Raw genomic sequence first — 24359 nt, 5'->3', positions numbered from 1 at the left:
CAAATAAATTAATGCAGGCGCAATGCAATTCATCAAATCTGGAACTGTTTGCGGTGATTGTTTTAGCACCAGATAATAGTACGACTGACAAGCAGGTGCAAACACACACGCAAAGATCCGCTGCAGTAAATGTTGACACAAAACACAGCGGAGATGGAAAAAAAGACTCCAGTTAACCTTTCTAGTATAGGAAAATAATTTTAATAAAACAATAGTCAATATTAACAGCCACTGAATGAGAAAATACAGAGTAAAGTGTGTGTGTGTGTGTGTGTGTGTGTGTGTGTGTGTGTGTGTGTGTGTGTGTGTGTGTGTGTGTGTGTGTGTGTGTGTGTGTGTGTGTGTGTGTGTGTGTGTGTGTGTGTGTGTGTGTGTGTGTGTGTGAGAGAGAGAGAAAGAGCTGAACGTGCACACACAGCAGCTTGTGTGGAGTCCAGTGGCGGCGGTGTAGTGAAGATGCTGCTCCATCCATGGACGTCGCTCCAGACGCACCGCTCCAATGAGCTCCTGTGATTTCATCTCCATGTTTTGACCTTAACCTTGTCGCGTTGATGGCAGGAGCGTCAGGCCAGAATCAGCTGACCAGCATGTGTAATTTATGCAGCGATGACACAATATTCACAAATGAGAGTGTGCGTGACTATTCAGGAGCTCAGACCTGCTGGATGATGCTCAGTAGATCATCTTCAAATGGTGCAGACTGATTAACAGACTCCGTTGCTACATTAACAATGATATTAACAGATCAATAGGACAGTTTCTGTCCAAATCCGCCTTTTTTTAGAGCAAAGTTACAGGAAATTAGGGGGAAAAGTTTTAGGTTAGGTTTTAAAGTTGTTTTGTTAAACATTTTTATTTGTTTATTTTGTTTTCTGCATTATTACATGTTTGTGCAGCAGACAGAGAAGTCCACCAGCCCCCAATTGAACTCATTCAAATGTAATTTTGTGCTTCTGTGCACTTACCTCTCCACAGTGAATGAGCAAAATGTTCATTTAAATAGGGCGGTCTCAACCACGTCTATATGCAGACCTATTAGTGGTGCAATGTTAGTGAAACTTAATTCCCCACAGCAGGTGAGGAAACAATGCCACCAAAGGAATTAGGGATGCACCTGGTTTACCACCCTTTATTTCAGATCTTAGTGAATCCACCCCTTAGTGTATTGTACTTCTAGTGTACCATTCACTTTAGACCACAAACAAGAAATTGGTTGTTAATTCATCAGGTCATTGTACTGGTAATAAGTGCTATATAAATAGTGAACAAAAGACAAATCATTATGATCAAATATTTCCTTATTGGTGAAAAACTTGTGTTTTATTTTCATTTCTGCACTTCTACTACATTCTTATTTGTGCTTACATCAAACAGACGCAGTGACCCAGCATCTCGTCCTCATTCATGGCATTCCACAAAGCTTGCTGATGGCCAGCACAAATTAGACCAAGGGAGAACAAACATGAGTGGCAACTGGCACCACCCCCACCTCACCAGGTTAGTGTGTGTCATTAAATCTCTTTATAGTGGCAACACAGCAAAATAATCTGTGCAGCTCAGGTTTGGGTGCTCAGACAGTGTTCCTCTAGCTAGGTTCTCTGTTAGAAGGACAAGGAAACCCATCATATTTGTATGCCCTCATTCAACGATGCATACAAAGCAAAGAAAATGTTCCTAAACCCAACAGTCCTAGATGAAACAGCACAGACAGTCAGACAGTTCTGAGTGATCCAGGTTGTGTGTGGACAAGTGTTATTGTGCATGAAGATCACATGGCGATGTTGGCTGATGTGAGGCACCACATGTGGATTCTGGATCTGTGGATAACTCACAGCTGATTAACATCTCGGTTTTGTTTAGATCATCACACAGGCTTTTTATTGATATCGGCCAATGAACTGCTTTATGAAGTAAAACGCATGGCTATTTAAGAATCTTTTCTGATTATGAGTCCGACAAATGCTGCTTCATTAAGTACAGCAGAGTAAATAATAGTCAGCTGTTTGAAACACTCACTGCAGACCCATTGCCTATTTCTCCTCCTCACTTCTTCGACCACAGAAATTTCTTACCGGTGTCAAACAAGCAGAGAACATGTCAGCTAACCCAATAATGACGATTAAAGCGGTTCCTTTAAAAATAAAACTATTTTTTAAAGCTTGTGATGTGCTTCAATTCACCTATATACTAAACATATATGAATACATACTTCCGACAGGCACTGTACTAGTTCAATAAATGTCTTGATTATGAGCAGGGCTCCTGGAACAATTGAGACACAAATATTCAACGAACAATCTACATTATGCTATGTTAATTAGCGACTCATTACTCAATGCCTCTCTATTCACTCTTCTCTCAGTACAACCTACTCACAGATTGTAGAGCCCACAGGTGCTAGTTCTTATAAAAGGGGCGGGGCTAACAGTACTTGTTTGTGATGCAAGGTGGTTCCAAAACATCACATGATCTTGTTCTCAGCCAGTAGCAAAAATGAATTGTAATAGCTGGGTTTCAACCCATAGAGGGCAGTCACTCTAATATTTTACAACATGCGACAAATTGAAATACTTTGACTAAAATGTTGAGAGTTGGACCAGGATTAATCAACAGCACTACTTCATACCCAAATACATTTGTATTCAGCAGAAAAAAGTGGTTTTGGGGTTTAGTTACTCTTTAAACAAGAAGCCATGCAATGAAATATTTTAAAACTAAAGTTTAGGATTACAAAAGAATTAACCTTTGGAATTTAGAAGCTCAGAAAATAGTGGAAGTAGATCAATGTTGAATAAACCAACCTGGCATATATGTTAATTCTGAGTTAGACAACATGTAGATATCTGCCAGCAAACTAACGTCAGGGAAAAGCAAATAAAAGCCTCTGATGTAACTGTAAGCATGTGTGTGTGTGTGTGTGTGTGTGTGTGTGTGTGTGTGTGTGTGTGTGTGTGTGTGTGTGTGTGTGTGTGTGTGTGTGCGTGTGTGTGTGTGTGTGTGTGTGTGTGTGTGTGTGTGTGTAAAGTAGAACAGGAGAAAGAAAGCAGGACAGTCCAGTGACGTATTTGCTCACAGACAGGAGCATTCCTGACCGCCCCCCTCTCTTTCTTTGCCACTGGGTCTCCCTTGGCAACACCCACCATCCATTCACCCATCCATGTACATGTACTCATCCCTGCCGTGCCCTGATGATAAAGCAGCGTTTTGTGTCTACAGTAGACTGTAGCTGTCACATTTATGCTGTCCTGCATTAGAAGAAGTGAATTAAAATACAAGGTCAATGAGATAAAGTCAGCCAGGCCGTTGAGAAAGACTCAATGACAAAGTTTCAGTGAGAGAAGTTAGTGACACAACAAAAAAAGAAATGCAGGCGCACTGTCCTCTTTTCCACTGCCATAATGACATTGTGTCCGGTTCAAAGACTTGCTGGGGCAAGCTGTGATGTACCGGTAGTTCCATACACGCATGCACGCACACATGTATTTAGAGTGCCACCTTTATGTATTTGTTATGTATTTATATTTTTTTAACTTAATAGGTAGGACAGTAAAACACCATTTGCCTCCCAATGCAGTTGGCTCCTTTCGATAGGGCTTCCTCACTGTTCCTTCCTTAACCACAGCATTTAGCTTTCTTGTTTATTTTTGTGATTTTTTAAAAATGTATTTATTAATCACAAATCACTGATGAGAGCGATGGAACTTTTAATTCTTGTGTTTATGTGAAGCAATTTGTGTTGCAATCACTTGTATGAAAAGTGCTCAAGAAATAATTAGCGATAAATAAATCAGCCTAAGCTAATGTGTAATACCAGTCTAAAAATGTCCACTTTGTTTCTTTGGATAGTTGAAGTATTCTTTCTAAACTGCTGTAAATTGTGCCATCATAAGATGGTGAAAAACACAAAACCAAAATCAAGGACTGTGTTCATAGTGACAAAAAATAACTTTTTAAGGTTATTCCACATATCATGACCTCTAAATTATTGGTAAACAGGAACCTCATTCAACTTTATAAATAATGTTTTTATAGTGTACCTGTATGTCATCCACTACTGATTCCATTGTGACCCCAAAAACACTGCTACAAGGACATTTCTGGTGTTTTCACGGATTGAATGTTGTGGTCAAAACAATGGTGGAAATAGATATTGTAGCTTCCACAGAAAACCCAAAATAATGGCCCAAATCGGGTTGACTGCACACCACGGGAAACAAGATAAACAAAGCAGGAGAAAAATGTTGTCAATCGTATCATCGTCTTGTCAGGCGAAGAAACACAGAAAATCACTGTGAAGGTGCGTTCACACCGAACGTGACTGAAGTGACTGAAGTGACTCTATTACATTAAAATCAATGTAAATGACGCAACCTCAAGTCATCCCCCATCAAGCGACGCGACTTGCGTGATTTGAGCGACTAGGTTGAGCGCGACCTTGTCGCTCAAAGTTGAAAAATGTGAACTTTTTCTCCCGTCCTTCACTGTGTGTAGAGCGGAGGTTGCAGCCCCTCTCTGCTCCCTCCCGCTACAGTGCAGACGGCTGCAGCGGAGGGCTGTACAACTTCCTCAATTTATCCGGGGAAAATTAAAGCGGTTAACTTCTTGAAAACCACAGTAGCTACTGATCATAACACATTCTGAGTGGACTCATCCTTTAATATCTCCGTAAAAGGAAGGAAAAGAAGTGATCAACTCCCTCTCTCTTTCTCTCTACCCTGTCATCGGCTCAACACACACACACCTACACACACACATTCTTCCCTGGTGATCGCGTCATTGGGGCGATGGAAGCGACTGCAGCACTATAGTCGCGTTCGGTGTAAAAGCACCTTAAAAATGAAGTAAAAACACTTTTTAAAGGAACTTTTCCACTTCTATGCTGTATTTGCATTCTTGTATGGGACTTGAAATCCCAGAATGCAACGCGCACAACTTTTCTGATGCTCAAATCACATGACCATTTGTGAACTACCCGTTCGTACATGGTGGAGTGAATGGCAAACTTTCAAGTGTCAGTTTCAACCTTTGACATTTGTTTGTGAGTAAATCCCATCAGAGGATTTATGAGGACAACTTTTGAATGAGTCATGAAGTTTAGCAGCTTTAAATCCAGCTATGTAACCAGGTCTCATTATAATCTAGGCTCCTGTTTTGATCACTCTGCCTGATTCCTCAGACAAGCGATTTGCTTCCCGTGCTGTTAGGGGTGTCCCAAAAAACAGGCGTGGTGTAGAGATTTTGCAGTGCAGTTTAGTTGGAGAATAGCACGGCGCACCATCAGTTACGATAAGGGATTCGAAAATGGACTTTCCAAAGAAGAGGGTGTTTTACATTGCAGGCAAGGTCCAGTTTTCACCTGCATAAACCGCTTTTTAAACATCTGCGTCTTACCAGACAGAGGGCCTGTAATAGTGCACAGTGCAGTGCATGTGTGTCTCAACTCCTTCAGCCTGTAGTGTCCAAGAAAAACTTCCCCTCTTAGCTGACGTTCACAGCTTCAAAATTATGTTTGTTAAAGTAGTTTGTTAAGTTTACGCACAACAGCTGCTGCAGGTCGTTTTTAAGAGCTCACAGTGTAGCATGGCTGGAGACAGGAATGAGAGGAGATTTAAAAAAAAAAAGACAATGTGAAAGAGTAATTATTGTTCGAGAGTCAACATTACAGGCACCACCGTGTCCCCAGGCCGGTGCTCGTGCCTAGCAGTGCTGTCGAGTCCACACAGGGTCAGAAAGACGCGCACAGACTCCACATGCTCACACTGACACCCCACGCTGCACTTGCTGTAACACACACAACTGCCCTCCCTAAACAGCTCCATAGTGCACACCTCCCGCGCTACACAGCACATGAACAAAGGCGCACTGTGCACACAGCCGATGCACACACGGTGGCACCATGTGTGCAGCCGGTTGTACAGTTCTTTGTTTATAAATTGTGATAAAATCACCACTTTAATTTTACTGTCAACTTGGGGGCTAAATGTACATGTTTTTATTAGTTTTAGAAGTCAAAATCTGTTGATGTACAGGTTGGAAAAATCTGTACCAAATCTAGGTTACTATCTGTCACCAGCCAATAATTCATTTTATTTTTATAAAAATTTGAATGGATGGGTTATATTAATTTGATTTCTAATGATTAATATATCTTTACTAATCATTTTATCAACTTTTTTTCTTAAGGTCCATGTGGACACCAGAATGTTTTTATCAAATTAATTTTCTTGACATTTAACCAAAATGTCAGGAAAACGCCAATAAATGGATTAAATTTTTATTTACTGCAGAGACACGCAATAGAATTGAGGTGAGTGTCAAGATTATAAGAACTGGTACAAAGCAATGAAAACAGTGGTATCATTTTCAAAATAGTAAGCTCATTTTTTATGAAATATTTCTGCTTATTTTAGGTCTAAAATAAAGAGAAATATTATAAGATTATTCTCATATTGTCCACACTTTATCGAGTGTCTGCACTGCAGCAACATCTCATTTAATAAATGCTTCTCTCCTCCGCCTACCCTGAGCACCACATTACATTGACAATTTTATCACACATATTCAATGTTTTCTCTTTTAGGTATATAACTCTTCAGACCCTATTCTACCTTTATTTCCAAATACTACATATTGACTTTGTTCAGCAGATATTTTGAAGCCCCATCTTCCCACCCACTCTGCCACTTTATCCAGGGCTCCTTGCATTTCCCCCCCATTATAAATGTAATATAGTGTCCCCTCTTCCAAATTGCCTAATCATCTGCAAACAACAAAAGTCCAAATGCCACATCAACATTTCCAATTACATCAATCATCATCCTAAAAGCGCAGGACTTATGACCCTTCCCTGGGGCATATTATTGTCAACTTCCAAAACCTCAGACAATGTACAACCTACCCTCACTTGGATTCTACGGTTAAGTAAAACAGCCTTTTTCCAATTTAACGTGCAGCCTTATATTGCAGCATCGTACAATTTTATCTTATGGCCCTCCCTCCACAACATATCTTAGGCCTTCTCGATATCTGGAAAAACTGCCACAACTGCCTCCTTATTGATCAGGGCCTTTTTCACTTCACAATCCCACAATAAAACTGCATCCATTGGCGCTCCCAACCTAAACCCATTTTGAATTCCCGTAAACTTATCCTCTTTCTCCAGCTTATACACAAACCTATCAATCACCATTCTTTCCATGATCTTACACATTATTGCAGTCAAAGCTATTGGTCTGTATGACCCTGGAGTTTCAGCTTCCTTACCTGGTTTCAAAATAGGTGCTACCACTGCTTGCCTCCATGCTGCTGGCACCTCTCCACTTTCCCATACATTGTTTATTAGTGCTAGAATCTCATCCAAAAAATGTTCATCAAATTCCATGAAAATCTCATATCCTAACCCATCCTTACCTGGTGCTGTCTTAGCTCCTCTACTTATAGCATTCTGCAGCTTCTTTAATGAAAATAACAAGTTCATGGGGTCAGAATTGTCAAGTTAATCACCAATTTTAAACACCTGATTAATCAAAGTTGTATTCCTCTCTTTTACCCCACCTTCCCCAATATTATCTACACAACGAACTCTTGAATCTTCTTAGCCAACATAATTGCTTTCTGCCTGTCACTCAAGGCCTCTATCCCCCTTTCTTTCAGAACAGAGGAGATCCTATCCATTCGCCATAAGGCTATCCCACTGTAACACCTGGAACATTTAACATAAAGAACCACTCATCAGATTCCCCAATGAGCGAGCATGGGATAGAGTCAGGTGTTCTGGGGATACATCAACTTCTAAAAACCTTTGTGCTTCCTTTGTAATTATTGTTTTTATTATATATATATATATAATAACTATATATATATATATATATATATATATATAATAATTTTATATATATATATAAGTTATCAGCTGAAGGGGGACGAAAGGGAAAAAAAGTGCTGCCAGTTGAAAAGTTAATGTAGAACTCTGCCCCACTTTTATGCTATGGCTGTTTTTACACTACACATAATATTGTATGCCGGACAAAAACATTAGTTGTTATTGAATTTTATTTGCAAAAAAAGCAGATTACCAGAGTGTCCGATAAGTTGCAGCAATTTGCACTTGAAACGATCATATTTTTGTTTATGTGTATATTCAGCTGTTAATGCTTTGAAATGTTACATTCGCCCAATGATTTTGTCCATGTTTCTTTTTTAAATAAGTTATTTAACTCCCTCATAGGTTTCCTTTCAAAGCTGCTGGTCAGTGAAATATGCCTTCATTTGCTATGAAAAAGATCCTTAGTTTTAAACATATTGTTTTGTTTTTTTGTTGTTTTTTGCCTTGATGTATTTACCAATACGTTTCTTTTCCTGCTTGCCTTAGTGCCTCCACCATTGACCTGTGTGGTGGGTTTGACTCTGGGGGGGACTACTTAAGGAAGAGTCCAGATCAATACAGCTCTAGAGGCAGCATGGAGAGCCTGGATCCACCGTTGTCTTCTCAACTTCACCATGGAGCTCAGCAGCATCATCCATTGGGAAACCATGGACACAGTGGGTCTTATCCAGCCTATTCCTCCTGCCACCAGCTCTCCTATGCAAGGTAATCAATTAATTTCAAATTCAGTGAAATGAACAAATAATATTTTTATGAAGTAATGACAATAATACATAACAAATACGAGTGTTTTTTTTGTTTTGTTTTTCTGAAAAACGGTGAATGACACCTTCACCATTATATGATTTGTTTTACCAATGTTTAAATATTAGTTAAAGGGAGTCGATGCCAGAATGCAGCAGGAAATGTACTTTTAATGGTTGGAACCATCCTACAAAATCACTTGGATTTCCACTCTTGACTTTGTGGCAGTAGTGGTTACCAGTGGCAAACTTAGCCATTTGAGGGCTCCAGGCAAAAAGTCATTTGGGGGCTCCTCGCACCCCTCTTCCATACATGTATCACTCTAATATACTACAAAAAATTGCTGTCTCTTGCCTTTATTTTCTGTCTTTTATCTTTATTTGTCCTCTGCGTTTTTGTCCTTATACACTCCTGATCAAAAAATTTAAAAAAAAATCAAATTACATTTTGCACTCTTGGATCTTAAGAAGATTCTCAGAGCTTCAAAATGCAAGAAGAAGAAATGGGAGTGAGACAAAGACGAGTAAGCATTTTTTTTTGTAAACAACACAGAAATAAGCTTTATTTCTCCTCTTTCTCTCTAAATATGCTTTCTTGTCTTCATTTCTCCTCAGTGCAGAGTTAATGTTCTCTGTTCTTTTGTTTTTCTGTGCTTGTGTTCAAATCTATCTCAATTTTTTTCTTCATCTCTGCTTGTTTTTGCATGTGTTTTGTTTGTTTGTCTCAATCATCTCTCTCTGTTTTGTCTTCATCTATCCTATGTGCTTTTTTTCATATCCGTTGTGCACTTCTTTTTTTTTGTAAGCTTCTGACTTTTGTTTTAATTCCCCCATCCTCTTATCTTGTTTTTATATATTTTGCCAGTGTGTATTTGTCTCCCTTCCTCAGATTCATTGTGCTTTTATTACTGTATCTGTAATATATTGTTCTATTATTACATTATGTCATCATAAGATACATAATACACAGTGAGTAATTATTATTTCGTATGGTTACAGGTAAATCTGTTTATTTGTGTTCCGTAAAATGCACACCTTACGCAATTTGCGCAATTTGTGATAGGATTAAAGTAAATCATTAATCATTATTAAAGTAATCATTGTCAGTTGTCTCAGAACCTCTCCTGAAGGAATGAGTAACCTTACGTAACGTAACCTTACGTTACAGTCGCTTTCATAGGAGGTACTGTAGATCAGTTGAAGGCTGCTCAGCTCTTGTCTGATATCAGCACCTAATTCTGCAGAGGCGGCAGTGAAAAAGGAAGATACCTTCGGGACTTTAGATAGAAACTTTTTCCATCTTTTGGCTGCCGCTGTCACTTCGCTTCATTGTTAATACTATATTTATCTTCCCACCATGAACACCACTTAAATCACGCAGATCAATGAGGAACGCCGCGCATCATAGAATAGTCCATGTAGTACCGACCGAGGGGGGTGGAATCAGCTTGACTCTGTCAAGATGTGAGATTTTGATAAATGTAGGCACTCTAATGCTATTTTTAAGGGATTATGTGAATAACACACTATAAATAACCAAACATACAAAGATAAAGAGGCCTGCTAGGGGCCCCAAGGGGCTCCAGGCAAGTGCCTGGTTTGCCTCATAGTACGCTCCGCCCCTAGTGGTTACCAATGCTACTCCATAAATATCATGGACTCACACATTGTTTTTTTGTGCTTTTCTGTGACACGCACAAAAATACCATTTAGAAGGCACTGCATTAATCAGTCGTTGATTATTTTACATACAGATTTTGTGTCTGCTTTCTATTCTTGCACTATTGAAAACAAAAAGATTAGAGATAAAATGATCTACAAATAACATTTTCTTTTCAGTCTTTGACAACAGGACTGAAACTGATTTCAAATGAAAGCCTTTTTGCATTACAGGTCCTCCAACAGCATTGACCATCTGCACAGCAAGCGAGACTCGGCTTATTCGTCCTTCTCCACTAGCTCCAGTATCCCAGAGTACCTTGCGTCTACACCCTCATTTAGTTCAGAGCGCTCATATTCAATGGAGACTGTCCCTCAGAGAGGAGGAGGAACTGTTTTTGACAACCAGCAGGGATTCTCTCATGACCAGGAGTTGAGCTCCACCTCTGCTGTGCCGCAACACATCAGGGAGTCGGGAGAAGGGGGTGGAGGCAGGCGGATACAAAGCCAAGATCTTCAAGGTAGAAGATGGGTTTTTGGAGGGATTTTCAATTGTTGTAGTTTTAAGTTGATGACATATTTTGGTTTCTCTCTATGGCTGGTTCCAGGTTCAGTGGGTGGGGTTTGTTACTATGCCAACAGCTGTTGCAGCAGCAGCAGTAATGGCAGCAGCTCTGGTGGCATATCATCTTTAAATAGACACAGTATGGGTTCATTATTGGGTCCACCAACTAGTCGTAGCTCCTATGAGGACCTGAAAGGAGCGCCGGCCCCTCCAAGACGCAGTGATAGCTACAGTGTCACCAAGAGCCATGACAGACCAAACTCTTGGTCCAGTGTGGAACACGCCCGGTCACTGCGGTGAGTAGGGTTTTGGTAATCAAAGTAAACATTTAGTTGAAAAGTCTTTAGATGATTCATCCAATGTTGTCAGAGCAGTAGTAGCAGCAGTCATCTCTAAACAGGCAAGCATTTAAGAACATGTTAACAAAAAAAAAAGTTTAAACGGCATTAAAGTGCTCACCTCGAAAAACTGTGATCCTTGACTAAAAAGAGACTCCGAACCAAGTTGAGTACCAAGCAAGCAAATACATATCTGAACTGAGGATAGAACATAGAACCCAGGGACATTTCTGGGCTTTAGATCAAGGAGATTTTTAAATCTGAAACAGAATTTAAAAAAAAACAACTGGAAAAATGCCATCGATTTTTTAAAATGGGCACAGAAAATTAGGTAAAGAAAGATATAAGGATATAAAAATGTAAGATGGGCTGAGGAAATGTAAAAATATGATGACAGGTTTATGACAATATAATTGATTGTTATTGTGAACCTGTGTTGTTCAATTATCTAATATGAACAATGTGACCTAGGTCTCTACAGAGAGGACCCTGGCATCACTCAAGTGGGTCTGTTGCTTCAGGAACAGGTATGTTTCAATGTAATACAGCTACATCAACCTACACTGAACAGCCATATCATTGTGACCACACGTTTATCTGTAACAATATCCTCTGACAGAGTGGGATTCATGAAATATGAAATTGTCTGCTGCAAATGGTGATGTGTTGAAGTTAAAATACTGTAGGAGACGAGCACAATAACATTTAAAGTAATTAATGGCAACTTGTTGCTGAGGTCTCATTTTGCAGGTATGTTCTGGTCAGTGGCTACTGAAAACTGGTCGAGAGACATTAAAATACGAATATGTGGCCAGATCTCATGAGGATAATGATTTGTTGAAAAAGAAAAGACTGAAATGATTGGTGATCCGAAAACAGAGAATTGAAGATCATTTCTGGTCCCCTTTCACTGCCACCACTGAAGTTTCAAACTCTTCCTGATGACTAACTCATATTGTTATTAAGACCATGCGGGTTTGGTGCATACTGTACTGATAATTCACATTTGAGCAATTAGATTGGAGAAGTCCATCTCCAGCCCTATAGAGCTGCACATTGATTTTAATGCCATTGTCTTGCAGCACGACTAATTATAATGAGTGGGTATTTATGATAACTTAAGTAGAGGTGCATATTGATACATTGTAATACTCTGGTCAGACCTCAAAAGTTTTAAAAACTGACCAATGTTTGGCAGCTTGTACTTACTGTATGTTATGGCTGATATGTGTATCTCACCACAGGAAACTAAACTCAATTTTGAACTTTTCTGTTACTTTAAGATGCAGATTGCATTAGAAAAATATTCTTTGCATTAATGCTTTGTCAACTTGTTTTTAGCAAAAGGCAGTTATAACGTGGAGGGTCAGCTCCACACAGTAATTGAGAAGAGTCCAGAAAGCAGTCCCACCACTAAGCCCAAGCAGGGTGGAGGATTTCCCCAGCCATTCTCCCAAACTGATACACCCTCAGGTGTAGCAGGATCAACCATAGGCTTCAACCAACTCACTTTCCCTCCAAGTGTGTTTCCCATTCCTCAACTTGATCCCCAATATGCCCAAGCACCCAGCCCTAGCCTTCAATCAGGTAATTCAAGTGACTATCCTAGTCTGGCCAAGGAGGCCAAGCAACTGGAGCAACAATGTATGCCTGCTGTCGTGGGGAGAGATGAAGCACCAACAGAAGGCGGACGGGATAGAAAGATGTCTGCTGAAAATGGATACCCTCACTCCTCCTATGTGACCTCTGCTTCAACGCAGCTCAGGACTCAAGCCAATGAAACACAGAGGTATGTTTTGTCATTAAAATTGTATACTTCCCCTAAAATATTCTAAATGTTTTATTTTTTAATAGGCACCAAGTTAGATTAATCATCTGTCCTCCCCTATCATTCTGTTGTACTCAGGATACATGTTCATTTGATTATCTTTTGTGTAACAGTTAATGTTGATGTGTAAAATGCACTTTGCATTCACTGGCCCATTTATTTTGTGGACTCTGAAAGTACTACAGCCTTAGAAGTTATATTGCTTCAGACCTTACGTGGCACATGGTACTTAATACTTCATCAAAGATGCTATAATGATAGCCTTACACAGTTGCAGGATATTTGTCATGGTATGAATATCACATACTAATTTATTCTAAAGGTGCACGATTGTATCTAAACCTCTAGTGATTGTTGTAGGTCAAAATAAGATAGAACCTTGTCTGGCACCTACAATTTTGACAAGTTCACCTAAATCCTATTTATCGTGCATCCTGACAGTTAGCATGAAGTCAAGAGAGGCATCAAGATTATGTCTACAAGGTATTACATTGAAAGGCTGCTTTTTTAATGGCTAAGTAGCTACTGTATTAATGTTGGGTTACATTACCAATTTTAATATGTACATGTGTACATGTTAAAGCTAGAGTATGTACATTTTTTTGGTCAAAAATCCATAAACATTTTATTATATTGTTTTGCATATTGTAATCCAAAGTGGACAGTGAATCTCTTCTCCTTCTCCTGGCTCTGTAAATGAGCTTTAGAAATACAGTAGCGTGACGCTGGACTTCAGCCAATCAGAGATCTTTCTACCAAGAGGGCGATCCCATGAGCTGTTTTAGGCATTACCATTGGATGCTCGAGCTGCTCGTCAAAAGTCGATGCACGTTCTGGATCTGAGAGCAGGGACAGTCTCATGGACAGTCCCTTTTGGCATGAGGTTACATGACAAAACAAGAGGAAAAAGGAAGTCCGAGGTGGAGAAGCAGCAGTATAAAGGCACAAACGTGTTCAGGAGGAACGCGGTCTGCGGAGTCGGTGTGTGCAGCGAACTGCGAGCGATACGCTTTCAGTCAGCGCAGTCCGCCCCGAGTCAGAGAGAGGGAACAGACATAATAAATAGCTTATTGATAATGATCTAAGGTGGAAAGGACAGACCCAATTCATCTGCAGTGTGGACGGAGTGTATCTGCTCTGATCAGCTGAGATCGGCTGCTTGTGTTTGAGGATCAGCTGCGACTCTGACCCTCTTACTGTCCTCACAGCAGCGAGTGATACGTGCTTTCATGTCTCTAAAACATCAGAAAACTCTCCAAAAGCACAAGATAAAGTTCCTACATTTGTTACTTGTCTCTACGGACAAAACAGTCGCAAAAAGTTCCACAGTGTGCGCGTGCAAGCAAGAGTTTTGTCCAGGAGGGGAGGGGAGAGCACGGAGTGCCTCACAATTCTACATACCTCAGCTTTAAACTTGGTATTATTGTAAACTAAATAATTGTGAAACAAAAAATTTAACCATATTGAGCAAAAAAGTTTTTTTCTTTTTGTTTTTATTCTAGGCATCATAAAGTGGCTGACTGTACACCAAGCAAAGCACACAATCAAAGTTGTGTCAGCAATTCCAAAAGTCAAAAAGGACAAAGAAGCCTAAACAACCAGCAACCCAACAGCTGTAAACTTCATGGACTTCAATGTAAAAACCAAGGCCATCATACCCATGTGTACCAGGAACAGACTGAAATAAACCATATTTATCACACTCCTTCAGCCCCAGACCTCAGAGCCCTGGCCCCAAAGGAAAAGATTGATGGCTTGACATCTGTGGATCCCTGGGAGGACAGAAGCAGGTACTGCGCTAAGATAATTGAGATCCATGTGAAAGTGTTGTAGTACTTGAGTCCAACTCGAGTCCCAATATGTGGGGCTCGTGACTCAACTCAGACTCGTTTGTTGATGACCCGGACTTGGACTCGAGCTCTAGCTCTAGCTTCATTAGGACTCAGAGCTTATTTATCAATGAATACTTAGTTAATTTATTTTTATTTCTTCTGGTGTAAGGTCCAAATAACAGAATAGTTTTCAGGTTACAGCTGGCATGTGTGTTACCTGCATGCCGTCTTGTTCAGTGTGTGACTAAATGTTGAAGGAGGAGCCAAGAGTTGTGCATTTTGCCTTTAAATATCTTACAGGGAGCTTGTGCTTCCACCCTATATACTTTCACACTCCTTGACCTTACTTTATTATACTTCCAACCCTCAGATCAGTGGACCAGAGCAGCACCCATTCAGAGCCAGTGGCATATTGTGGGCCTGCCCAAGGGCAGATGCCACCAAGGCACACATCTGCTCATGCACATCCTCAGCCTCATACCTTTTCCACCCCTCAGTCTACTTCCCGTCACTTCAGTGATTCAGCAGCCCTTCACTTCCAGCCTTTGGACCACAGAGTACAGGAGAGCAAGGACGAAGACCACCTTTTGACCCGCCTGGAAAATGCACTTACTGAGGTCCAGCAAATCCCCAGCCCTGACAATGTTGACTTCGGCAACAGCAATGAAAGAAACAGCTTTGTTGATAGCTCCAGAGGGCCTGTCCGCACCCTCTCTGTGTTGGAGAAAGTCAGCCGCTTTGAGCGCAGAGAACATGCAGGAAAGCAGCAATCTCTCAGCACCAGTGCATCACACAGCAGGGGCAACCATTTACGGGTACCTTTAATTAAGTCTTTATCTTTTTCACCAATTTTAACGTTGTTTGAGTCAAATGTATTCAGTTACCTTGTGTGTTATTCACAATTCTTTTTTTCATTTCAGATGATTGAGAAAAGTCGTAGCTCCCTCTGTGGAGCAGAGGACATTAGGCACATGTTGGAAAGGAGTACTAAGGGAACCAAAGCCCACCGGACTATGAGCTATGGAGGAGGCAGCAGTGACCACACAAAATATGGGTATAAAAACTCTCGGCAGTGTTTTCTTAAATGTTTCCCTCTTTTTATTTCCTAAACTGTGGTTGTTAAATCATGTGCGATGTCAGGACACCGACACCAGCAGATCCAAGTTCAGCTCTTCAGAGGAGCCGGAGTACCTTACAAGTGGATGGATGTGCAGATATACACAGCAGCAACGAATTTCCTTGGAGACAAGAAATGCAGGACATGCCTTCCAACAGGTAAAGTGTTTTTTTTAGAAAAATTGGTAATTAACAAAATAAATAAAGTTATTGGTAAATATATCAATAATATATCAAGAGGTCTGTCAGAAGTTATTAGTTTCAAAATTGGAAACAGGGCTTCTACCAGCTGGGAATTTCATAGTTGTGTCCTTGATGAAGTAAAGAGTTTTTAAGGTGTTATTTTAATTTACTAAAGTAATAATAATAATGCATCAATTTTACATAGCACTTTATCATAGACACTCAAAGTCGGTTTACAGAATTAGGGCATTATTCTTTCATGCCACACTTAGTGGTGGTAAGCTACTGTTGTAGCCACAGCTTCCCTGGGGCAGACTGACGAAGGCGAGGCTGCCACAGTGCGCCATCGGCCCCTCCGACCACCACCAGCACTCACTCACACACTACATTCATACTAGGCAATGTGGGTGAAGTGTCTTGCCCAAGGACACAATGACAGATCACTGGGGTGACTGCCACCCCACTGTAGTGTGTTTCTGACTGATTTTTCTTGTTCAGCCTACTTCTAAATACATTGCCTTTGGCTAATCTATGCAACTTAGAATGCTATAGTTTTTAAACAGGTCAGCGTCCGGCAGTGGATCCATTGAAAAAATTTGCATCAAATTCTGTAACAAATAATTTACATAATTTAAGAGCATGTTCCAAATGTGTTTCATTTAGGTCCTACAGAGACTCTTTGAAAAATATCCAGTCTAAAGTCCTTCGGTCCACCTCCTTCAGACACAGAGAACTCAGCTCCTCAGTCAGCTCTATTCCTTCATCGGGTTCATCCACGTTCACCTCCAGCAGTCACCAGCGTCCTCCAGTCTTCGCTAAGACCAACTTCTTGGAGAAAAAAGGCCCCAAAATCATGCCTAAACCTCAGGGTGTAATATTATCTCCACTGTCACCTCTACCAATCATTTCCCCTCATACGCCAAAGGAAAGGCATGTTGTCAGTCCAGATGTTCGAGGCCCAAGTCCACCAGCTCTGCCAAGTCTCCCACCTGTAGGACCTCCTACTACGTCTCGGATCCGTGGACGCAAGCGATTGACAGCGGATCAAAAGAAACGCTCATACTCAGAGCCAGAGAACATGAACGAAGTTGGTGTTTCAGATCCAGAGATTGTTGCCCTTTTCAGACATAAAGGAGGTAAATCTATTTTTTAAAACAATGTTACAAAACATGTGGGTTATAGACATCTATACTTTTGTGAGTCTTTTCTAACAATACTTACTGATGGTTCATGTTGTTTGACGAATTACTTGTTCATGGAGGGGAAAAAGGCAATGACAATGTATTATAATCAGGACTCTAAATGAACTTTTTAGATCACCAGCCAGCATGACTAGTAGATTCCTAAAGTTACCAGCCAACCAGATTTTCCACCAGCCAAATTTTTTTCCAGCGAAAATAAACTATGTTATGAGTGCCACAGATTATATTTAAGCATTCATATTTTTAAATAGTTTTTATTTTAGTTGATTTGAGAAATACATTATAATTGTAAAACTAGAAACATTTCATTTAAAAACAATGCCTAAAAGTTGCAATATGGAACTTGGGTGTGTCGGAGAAGTGAAGCTTTTATAAAGTATATTCTCACAACTTAATAAACAAACTTAACTCAGATGAAAATTTGATCCCTGGAACACTGTTTGAAGTTAGAAATAATAGAAGTAATCAGTACTAAGAATTAAATTTACTGTAGAGAAATTATTGCTCTTCAAATGTAAACAAATTCCACTCCCCACAAACTGTATAGTGCACATTTGAAAGGTGAACAAATGGTCGAATACCAGTCACTCACGACCCGACATCCATTTAGTATTAAAACTCCTCAATTTCTTCTTCTTTTCTGATCAACTTTCATCTTGATTTTCCGCTGTGTCGGCAGTAGCCTTCCTTTTTTGCAGTTCAGGTTTTTCAATACCCGATAAAGATCTCCACGTTTGTTTGTTTTTTTCCTAACACGTTTTACAACTTCATTCAGCTCCTATTGTTTGTTTTGCGCCATTCCGTTTGTCTTCTCAGATACAAAATCTAGCATGTATGCTATCCTATTTAAAGTAGAGTTAAGGTACTAACAGATACTGATTCAGTTATGATATGGGCTCAGAAGACTAGGTTTGACTCTAGGAGTGAAGAATGAGACACTTATTATATTAGTAAAACATTAAACATTAACAACAATAACCATAATAAGAATACAAATGGCCATTCATAGAGTAACAAAGTATGTACAATAATTTTTTTCATTGGACATTAAATAATTTTTCAGTGCACTTATGGTCCATAAATGCCCAAAAAGAGTTCAAGTTTTGCCTGTAATGGCAAGGCGCAACCACAGTTTAACTGCCCAAGTGTCTATAGGTGGGAAAAAGAAGTCCAAATATTGGGAGGGGAATGTGTGTAGTGAGTGTGTGGGCCGTTGAAGAATTGCAGGGAGGCACAACAAGGAAGAGGGGAAGCTGTACAAAAGAGCCTCCTACGAGCTCGACCAGAGCAGTGGATGTTCAGTTACTTCGGTCCCAGGCACAATCTTCAGGCTTAGCGCCCAGACTAGGCTTCTAGCTCACCATCAACCTGGCCTGTATGAAAAACAGGTCCAATTAGATATCTGGTGTGTGCATACATTATCAAACCCATTCAGAAATACCAGTGCTCATTAACACAAGCTTCATTACAATTAGCAATATTTCAATTTCAGTAATCAAATATTGTACAATATAGTCAGTTCATAGAATATAAATATAATTCAAGTAATTAAAATAATATTTGTTATATTGCTGCATTCATTACAGTGCTCGAGTATCAAGAAGACCAGGATCCACAAATAAAGTGCATGGAAGCCCAGTGATTTACTGAACTGTATTAAAGTGCATTGGATACCAATACAAAGAAACTGGCTTTAAAGTGCGTAAATAGCATTCATCATATCAAAAAGATAATATACACTCATAAAAATGTTTTATTCAGCTAGTGGTAGCGGCTAGGCTAAGCTAACCCATTCAAATGAATAACATTAGCGTGACTCACCAATTCCGTCGTTTAATCGGTACACAGCTCTGTTTCAGATGCTTGGCGGCTCTGGTAGTCAGCTCCTACAGTTCCACATTTTTTGCATTTAGTTTCAGGACGTTTACTGTTAAATTAAGCGAACAATGCTAAACTGCCAGCAGCCAGCCACAGCTGTGTTTATGTTACCGTGATTGGGCGCACTCTGTCACATGACTGTGTAACAGCGTAACTTGATGACGTATAACGTAATCACGTAACCATAACAATCACGCTAACGTAAGCACCTAGCCAATTGTTGTATGACACGTCACAGCATAGTGTTCATGGGAAATGTAGGATTAGTACAACCAGCGGTGTTGCCAGATACACATTACATGTGAAAATCTAAACACACACAAAAACCTTCAAATTTCTTGTTAGAAAACAGCGCAATCTGGCAACAATAACTTGTCGCATTGTTTCTGCAGCCTGTCGATTCAAACAGATGAAGTGTTATTTGTTTCGTTCTTCCCCAGCCAAAATGGCTTGTAATCCCACAATGCTAACCGCCAAAGTTATTTTTTACCCGTAATTGGTTGGCAGGTGTTGATTTAAAGCCCTGATTGTAATCAAGCATATAGCCAGCTTCAGAGTCCCGGGCTTCCTTTTCAGCTATGCTAACTCTAATTTGCATCCTCTACTTAACTGTTACCCAGAAACCAGTGTTGCAGACCGGCGGAAGATGTTTGAACATGGTCATATGGGGACCGGGGCCCCTGCTATAAAATGTGATCTACGGAAAGTCCAGCAAGATGCTCTCGCTGAGTATGTAGGAAGAAAGAAGAGCGTAAAGAGAGACAAGTCGGCACAGCTAGTGGGGTCAAGGCCTCACAGTGCTTACCTGCAGCCTGATAACAGCAACTACACAGGTGGACACAGGAAGCATCAAAACCTTAAGGCTCAAACATACTCGGGCGGACCCCGTGCACAATGGACTCAGCGCGGACTGTCCTCAGAGCTTACATATTTGGGCCCATGATTTTTTTTTTTTTTTTTTTTTTTTTTTTTAAAGGATTTTTTTTTGGCTCTAGTGGCCTTTATATGACAGTTGCTTGACAGGAAGGGGGTCAGAGAGAGCAGGGAATGACACGCAGGAAAGGGTCCCAGGCCGGGAATCGAACCTGGACCCGCTGCAGGTGAGGAACTATAGCCTCTGTACATGGGGCGGGCGCTCTACCCACTGAGCTAAACACCGCCCCGGGCCCATGATTCTTAGTGCTTCTCTGTAGTCCTTGTACTCCTGGGACGTGTTTTAAAGGTGTCACTACTTTTGTAGCTTGACTGCCAGTCTCTCTTCAAAGCTTGTGTTCTTCTCTCCTGCTCTGTTTCACCAGGAGGGTGAAATGCAGGTCGGTGTTACATTTAATGCGGGCCAATACAATGCCGACCAGTGTTTTGTGTGACACCAACTACGCGGAGAAGTCCGTGTGGTAGTAAAATCTGAGCTTTGCATTTCATTGGCCTCGGACTTCGCTTTGCGGGTGTCCGCCCGAGTATGTTTGTGCCTTTAAAGAGAATGAAGTTTCCAAATAATTAGTAGAGGCTAAGTGTAAGTGCAGGAATGACATTTGTGTGTTTTTATGTTTGCTCCTCAAAGACACTCATAGCCTCTCCTCAACATCCAGCCTACTTTCTCTTCAAGATATCGGTCAAGACAAAAGTTTCTCTTCCAAGGAAAGACCCCTCAGCTCAGCCCTGCCTTCTGGACCTGACCTCCAGATGATCCAGTCCAACCTCTTCTACCCAGACAGCTTAACCGCACCCAGGCCTAAAGCACATCCACCATCAAGGTCAACATACTGACTTTATCCAACACTGTTTTTAAACCAGAGCCTATGAGAAAGAAAATTAGTAGCATTAATGAACAAGTATTCATATTGGAGACTTGATGTTGTTGTGGTCCTTCAAACTCTTTTTTTTTTTCCTTAATTAGTTCTTCATCCAAATCATCTTCTGAGCTTCAGGGCCACATCCATCCAGATCTTAACCATCAAGGAGGGAGATTTGGCTTTGAGCAGAAGGTTGCAGAACCTCAAGCAAACAGGGGGCTAACAAAACCTTCCAATGGTGCACTGTATAGAGTTGGGTCAACTCAGAGTGCTGGCAAGTCAGCCTCTGCTGAGAATCTCCTGGAGAGCTTGGAGCATGGACAAATATCCCACCAGCACCACAGATCCTGCTCCTCCCCAACACTGGAGAGATTAAACCAGGTAAACCTGATCCTGAAATTGTGTTTCCTTTTTTGTGCCATAAAGATAGATTGATGGGATTTTTTTAAATGTGTGTTTCAGAATGTATTTCCCAATGAGGTCAAAATGTTTGATGTTTTTTTCTCTGAACCTGGACGCTGTGCTTTGGCTACTAACAGGTTTGTGACAACTGCAGTGTTACTGCATATAACATGGCTTAGAGCAACTGATACTCTGCAAGATTTTTTTTAAGTGATTGTTCTTTAACTAGGCTTTTGCAGTTGGGAGTAATCCATTTATCAGGCATGAAGTTTCCACATAGGTCACACTAACGGGCTCTCAAGTTGGATGAACTTGTTGCACAAATAAAAGTCTCCTTTTAAATTAGTAAATTCACCTAAAGTAATCGTGTGGTTGCAATACTAAGACATTTCCCATAAAAATAACTTGTAATTCAGTTTTTCTTTATCTTTTAGACCTTCAGAACTTCATCTATTGGAAGGTTCAGATGAATCCCAAATATCAGGTAGAAGTATTAACACCTCCCAGCTGGCAGGATCAATTCAAGGTGACTTAAATCAAAAACTGTTAACAATATCAATTGTTGATTTACAAACGATGTAATCCATTTATATTGATTTGTCCATTTCTGACATTGGTCTTTCTTCCTGATTGTAGACATGGCTACTTCCTCCACTCCTAATTCACGTAGGGAGCGTCAGAGGAACAGTGAACGGCAGCATGCCCAGAGCAGCTCTTCCTTGGCGGCCTCTGTTGGCCTGCCTTGCCCTTTTTCCCCCCCTGGTACTCAGGACAGAAACGTCAGTGGGTGGCAAGTCAATGAAAGGCTGAGCCAAGCTAACTTTGATGCCATCACCTTCCCACAAACTGGCATAGTTGATAGTGAAGACCGTAAAGGTGCTGCTGGTGACAGAGAATACAAACAGGCCAGGCACAGTTTGAGTGATGCTACTTTAATGGAAGATTCTCAAATGGATTCACTAAGGGACAGAGCTTTCAGTTTGGGCACAAGCGGGGACCGCTCTATGCAAAAGACCAAACCATTTTTACCAGTAACACATTTATTTTTACTGAGTGAGAAGGACACCACAATCACTGCATCCTCTCCTCTACCAGTCTCCCATCCATCATCTAACCATCACTTCTCCTCATTACAAATATCTGAGTCCAGCCTCTTTAGCTCCATAGACCAACGCCAAGAAAGGGATATTTGCACAGATACACCACAGGAGGACTTGGATGACGTTTTTCTCCAGAATCCTCCCCAGCCTTCCCCTTCTCCTCTTATCAAAGAGACAAACTTAATGGAAGACTTCCCCCCTCCCCCTTCTCCTCTTGTCAAAGTGACAAACTTAATGGAAGAATTCCCCCCTCCCCCTCCTCCTGCTGAGTTGGAGCAAGCTGAAGAAAAGCAGACAATAGAAACGTTTTTGATGTAAGCTTTTAAATACCTACTTGCTTACATATTTTAAAAGTTATTGTTTATTTTAGCTAATGTTTGCTTTCTTCATATTTAGCATGAGCTCAACATCCCTAAAAAACTTCATTATTCCCACCAGGACGGAGTTACTCCAATCTTTTCCAGCTACTCCCTCTCCTCCTGTTTTCACTCCGATTGTGCCCAGTCCTGCTCCTGCTCTTGAAGAGATCCCCACCATCACTGCATCTATCACTGTTGAGGATAATATGGGTTTGGAGTATCAGCCGCTGCCTAAAAGGGAAAGGACTTCAGAGGAGTTGAGAGTGGAAGCCCTGGCTAAGCAGCTGGTGGGAGTCAGGAATTGCTTTTTTATTTTTGCTGTACTGTACATTTACCATCATACTGATTATGTAATCCGTAGTTGTACAGTAACTCTGGATTCTCATAACATGCATAATATTTTTTAGGTGTTACAGGATCCTACTTTGGCACCATTGTTGGACACATGGGGAGGTCAATCCATTGTGGAAAGAATGGAGGAAATTTTTATAAGTGGCAAACAAACTACTAACCCTCATTGGCCCCACAAAGGCAGTGTCCAAGTGGAAGAAAGGCAAGCACAACTCATGAAATTCATGGTATATTAAATGTATAAAGTTTTGTTCTTGTAGACATTCACTAAGTTCAGTTTTTTTATTGGTGAATGACTGGACAATTTAATCCTGTTTAAGTAAATAGTTTTCTGATGTGAGATGTATTTAGAATCACTTCACTAAGTTTACAGGATATTGTGTGCTTTAACATTTCACTTGTTTTTAAGATCTTGTTGTTTTATAGCTTTTGACTCCTTTGTCTAGTAATTGTGTAGACATTTTTTTGTATATTTATCCGTAGTATTTTCTCAGACACTGTTCAAAATGCATTGCTTTCACTTGAATATGGGGAATTGCAAACTTTCTAATACTAAAACTATTGTTCAAAAACATACTTAATTCACAGTATTTTTGTGATTGAATGTTTTTCTCATCATATCTTTTGTATTTAAATTATCTTTACCTTAAAATAATTCTTAGGACTACCACACAGCTTTTTATGTGAATCTATATTTATGTTCTCATGAATAACTTTTCAATGTGATCTTTAAAGATCAGCACATTTTCAAATTAATGTTACAAAATAATTTTTTGTATTTATCTTTACAAAGGATTCCAGATGAAGTCTACAACCCAAATGAAAATACAGTGACAGATGGAGGAATGGAGAACATCCTGGTTGATGAAGAAAAGGATCTCACTACCAGAAAGGTAAAAACTTTAAAGAATGTGTTAGCACCAAAATATTGACCAATAAACACAATTATCAAATTATTAAGATTAGCCAGATTAGGCTAATCATAGGCATGAGGAATGCTTTGTGCAGTGTTCTTTCCTTTCCTTAGCACCATGACGTCATCCATGGGGTTAAAGAAAAGTGGATAGGAAAGGAGATAGGAGGGACTCAGCCATTGAGATTAAGAATTTCTTTGTCAATAGCATC

At 40.3% G+C, this 24359-nt stretch overlaps 1 protein-coding gene across 8 annotated transcripts in view; it reads left to right on the top strand.

Annotated features, from left to right (window-relative positions):
• The window catches only part of shroom3 (shroom family member 3), a 75535-nt gene that overhangs the window by 46561 nt on the left and 4615 nt on the right, over positions 1–24359 (top strand). For 6 of the 8 annotated variants that reach the window (XR_003675303.1, XM_028463672.1, XM_028463670.1 and 3 more), the window contains 20 exons: positions 1375–1497; positions 8372–8590; positions 10522–10808; positions 10896–11148; positions 11662–11717; positions 12532–12979; positions 14521–14808; positions 15221–15665; positions 15771–15904; positions 15991–16125; positions 16813–17285; positions 19850–20062; positions 20791–20983; positions 21127–21403; positions 21485–21561; positions 21859–21950; positions 22061–22838; positions 22921–23170; positions 23291–23436; positions 24028–24127. Coding sequence is in view for 7 of the 8 variants with exons in the window: in XM_028463672.1 (XP_028319473.1) it covers positions 1375–1497; positions 8372–8590; positions 10522–10808; positions 10896–11148; positions 11662–11717; positions 12532–12979; positions 14521–14808; positions 15221–15665; positions 15771–15904; positions 15991–16125; positions 16813–17285; positions 19850–20062; positions 20791–20983; positions 21127–21403; positions 21485–21561; positions 21859–21950; positions 22061–22838; positions 22921–23170; positions 23291–23436; positions 24028–24127 (4987 nt within the window). In the remaining variant the exon portion in view is untranslated. The remainder of the gene's footprint in view (positions 1–1374; positions 1498–8371; positions 8591–10521; positions 10809–10895; positions 11149–11661; positions 11718–12531; positions 12980–14520; positions 14809–15220; positions 15666–15770; positions 15905–15990; positions 16126–16812; positions 17286–19849; positions 20063–20790; positions 20984–21126; positions 21404–21484; positions 21562–21858; positions 21951–22060; positions 22839–22920; positions 23171–23290; positions 23437–24027; positions 24128–24359) is intronic. The other 2 variants (XM_028463671.1, XM_028463674.1) reach the window with 2 other exon arrangements.

Source organism: Gouania willdenowi, chromosome 12 (assembly GCF_900634775.1).
Source record: "Gouania willdenowi chromosome 12, fGouWil2.1, whole genome shotgun sequence".
Taxonomy (NCBI): domain Eukaryota; kingdom Metazoa; phylum Chordata; class Actinopteri; order Blenniiformes; family Gobiesocidae; genus Gouania; species Gouania willdenowi.
Note: the sequence above shows the minus strand (reverse complement) of the source record. Positions and strands in the feature narration are given on the sequence as shown.